Below are 3,299 nucleotides of genomic sequence, written 5' to 3' on the forward strand. Positions count from 1 at the left end.
CAGAATCATGTCTTTCATAAAGTTTCTTTCTCTGCTATAGAACCATGTCTTTGATAATTATTTTGATCCAGATCCATGTCTTTCATAAAGTTTTCTTTCTCTGCTATAGAACCATGTCTTTGATAATTATTTTGATCCAGATCCATGCCTGTTCTAATTATTTTGATTCCTTAATAAGATAAAGCCTAAAGCCTTCATCGTAAACCCTAAGCCCTAAACCCTAAAGCCTAAACCCTAACCCATAACCCTTAACGTCCATAACTTAATTTTATATCCTAAACCATATAAATGTAAACTTATACATAAGCCATAAATGCAAATACACTATATGATGTAAACTGATTGATGTTGTCCACCATCACAGTGTACACAAACAGTGTCCACCGTCAAGGGTGTACACGCTAGAAACAAACCCGAAAAAACATAGCAACATGTCCACCGGCTAAACCCTAAACCCTGACCAGTAAACATCATAAATTTCATAAAAAATTAAACATAGTTCATGCCTTTCCAAGTTTAAATATAGGGAAACATAGTGTACGCTACAAACAAACCCAAAAAACAAAGCAACATCCCCACAAAAAAAACATCAAGAGACACACAATAGCCACACCCGGTCAACCCAATGGTTCCTTGCATTTTGCCCGGTTATGGCCGGCATTTCCACATCTAGAGCATTTGTTTGGCTTCTTTTTTTTCGCAACCTGCAACAGCGTATATCAGTAATCATTAATCAGTAATCAGTATCACCGGGGAAAAAATATATGTTTAGTGTACACTAACCTGAGGATACTCTCCTGCTGAAAGTTTCCTCTTTGTCGTAGGCCTTCCTGATGGACGTTTTGCCTTAGGTGGCATAATATTAAGTTCACGCACCTCTGCTGGGATACGAATGTCGTCAGGGTCGGGCACTGGTAGGATTTTGCCACTAACTGTTGCACTCCAAATTGATTTCTTAAGAATTGGATCAACCAAACTGGTGTACTCCACTTGGCGAAGCCTAGCCGCGGCCATTGCATGTCAGCAAGGGTATTTCAATGTCTGAAACTCTAGACATGAGCATGTTTTGTTTAGGAGATTAACAAGCCTCCGTACACCGAACTCATAACTCACTTCAACCTCCCACAAAGAAATGCCTTGAACCGAAAGTGCAGCAGATTTTTGCTGCTGCAGGTTCATTAACTTGTCAACCTCTTCTGTAACGTCACCATCCATCTTTTGAATGGTCTCTCTTCTGCATTCAAGCCACCTACTTAACATTCGCCTGATAAATTCTAGCATTGCAACAATTGGACTGTCTCTGGGAGCTAATAGTGCATTGTTCAGAGACTCTGCAATGTTACTGGAGGTCAGATTATACCTCTGACCAGAAAAGTGTGATCTAGTCCACAGCGCAAGAGGGTTTTTTTCCATGTACTCCCAACAACCATAATAAACATCCTTCAGCCTTGCGTATAGTTTCTTGAAATTAAAAACTGTGAACGCTTCTCCAGCCTTTCCCACCAACCCTTTCTGACCGGAACCTTTGTATTTAGCGTGAACATTTCTCTGGATATGGACAAGGCATGCACCGTGGTGTGACTGTGGATACCATTTCTTTTTAGCTTTGGCAATTCCACCGTGCCTACCTGAGATAATAGTAAGATCAGAGGAATCTGAAATTATTTCTAACAACTTCTCAAAGAACCACCTCCACGTCTTGTCAGACTCTGCATCAACAACGGCGAACGCTATTGGAAATACCTGGTAATTAGCATCTTGTCCACTGGCCGTTAATAGACAACCCTTATACTTACCAGTGAGGTGAGTCCCATCAACAACAACTACTTGTTTCAAATGTTTCCATCCAGATATACACGCAGCCAATGCCATAAATACGGACTTAAACCTGGTAATACATTTTCCTTCTTTTTCATCTCTCTTGCTCTCGGTTATCAAATGCGTTATGGTGCCGGGGTTAGCATACTTGAGCACATGGAGGTAAATCGGTAATAATTTGAAAGAAGTCTCCTCTGTTCCGTGAGCAGAGTATATAGCCAGCTCCTTAGCTTTCCATCATTTCCAGTACGAGGCTGTAATATTATATTCGGAGAGAACAATCGCAGGTAGCTGACTCGCACGTGGCCCAACTATTGCATTCTCATACTTAGACTTCAGCAAAGCCGCCATGACTTTAGAAGTAGCATGTTTTGAAAATTTCTTTCTTGTGTCCGGGTGGCATGTATGCTTCAAACACGCCTTCCTCACCTCATACAACGCCGACTCGCCAACTCGCCAACTTGACACCCCAACACTCTCCAATCACATATCTTTGATGGACATTCGGCGACTGTGTACTTCTTCGCATGCTTTTTGAATTCGAACGTCACTATATTCTTCAGCGCATTGATGGCCAACGTGATTTTCTACGAAAACTTACTTATCTCCAGCTGCATATTGGCTTTCTAAGGAAGAAAACGTAGATTTTTCAAAATGTTATCCACATCAGAGGCCTTGATGGATATTGTGCAAATATCTCTAACTGTGTTTCAGTTGATCCTCCTATTATTGGTATTATAAAATCACATAACCATCATGTTCTAATGCAAAATTTGTTTCTTGTGACATTTAGAGGTTTACTGCCAAAAGGGCCTAGGAGTGCACTGACTCATCTCTGTAATTATTTCAATAGACTATGTCAATGTGTTATTGATCCAGAGAAGGTTCTAGCATTAGAATCAGAGGTTGTGGGAAAAATGTGCCAATTATAGAGCCTTCACTTTTTGACATCATGTTTCATCTTCCAATACATCTAGCAAGGGAAGCACGTTTGGGTGGGCCTGTAAACTTCAGATGGATGTATCCTTTGGAAAGGTATTATTTTTTTTTTGTTATATACTTTAATAGTATACTGGTGGTAAGTAATAAGTTTTTTAATTGATATGTAGGTATATGAAGACACTTAAGGCATATGTAAAGAATTTTGCAAGGCTAGAAGCGTGTATGGCTGGTGAATGCATGGTAGTTTGTTTGAAGTTTCTACAGAAATGTGTACAAATTCAAGAAGAAATTAATCATAATTAAGATACTGAGGCAGATCAACCTGTCCTTGAAGGCAGACCTCTGTAGAAAGCTACAAAAGTTACTCTTACAGATAAAGAGGAAGACATAGCTCAACAGTATCCTCATGAATACAGCAGTTCTGAATCCATATGTTGAGTAGATGCAAAGCTAGTATAGTAGTAGATTTCTTAACATTTACCTATAGTGCATCACCAACTATCTTAAGGAAAAGCAGGTTGCATTTGGAAGAACTGCAA

General features: G+C 39.7%; 1 protein-coding gene across 1 annotated transcript; it reads right to left on the reverse strand.

Moving 5' to 3' along the window:
• Positions 1–1,020: 1,020 nt before the first annotated feature.
• Positions 1,021–1,872, reverse strand: LOC112086016. Its single transcript, XM_024154818.1, has one exon. It carries the CDS (start codon positions 1,870–1,872, stop codon positions 1,021–1,023), a length of 852 nt encoding a protein of 283 aa, XP_024010586.1.
• Between the last annotated feature and the right edge of the window lie 1,427 nt (positions 1,873–3,299).

Source organism: Eutrema salsugineum, unplaced genomic scaffold (genome assembly GCF_000478725.1).
Source record: "Eutrema salsugineum unplaced genomic scaffold, Eutsalg1_0 scaffold_24, whole genome shotgun sequence".
Lineage (NCBI taxonomy): Eukaryota > Viridiplantae > Streptophyta > Magnoliopsida > Brassicales > Brassicaceae > Eutrema > Eutrema salsugineum.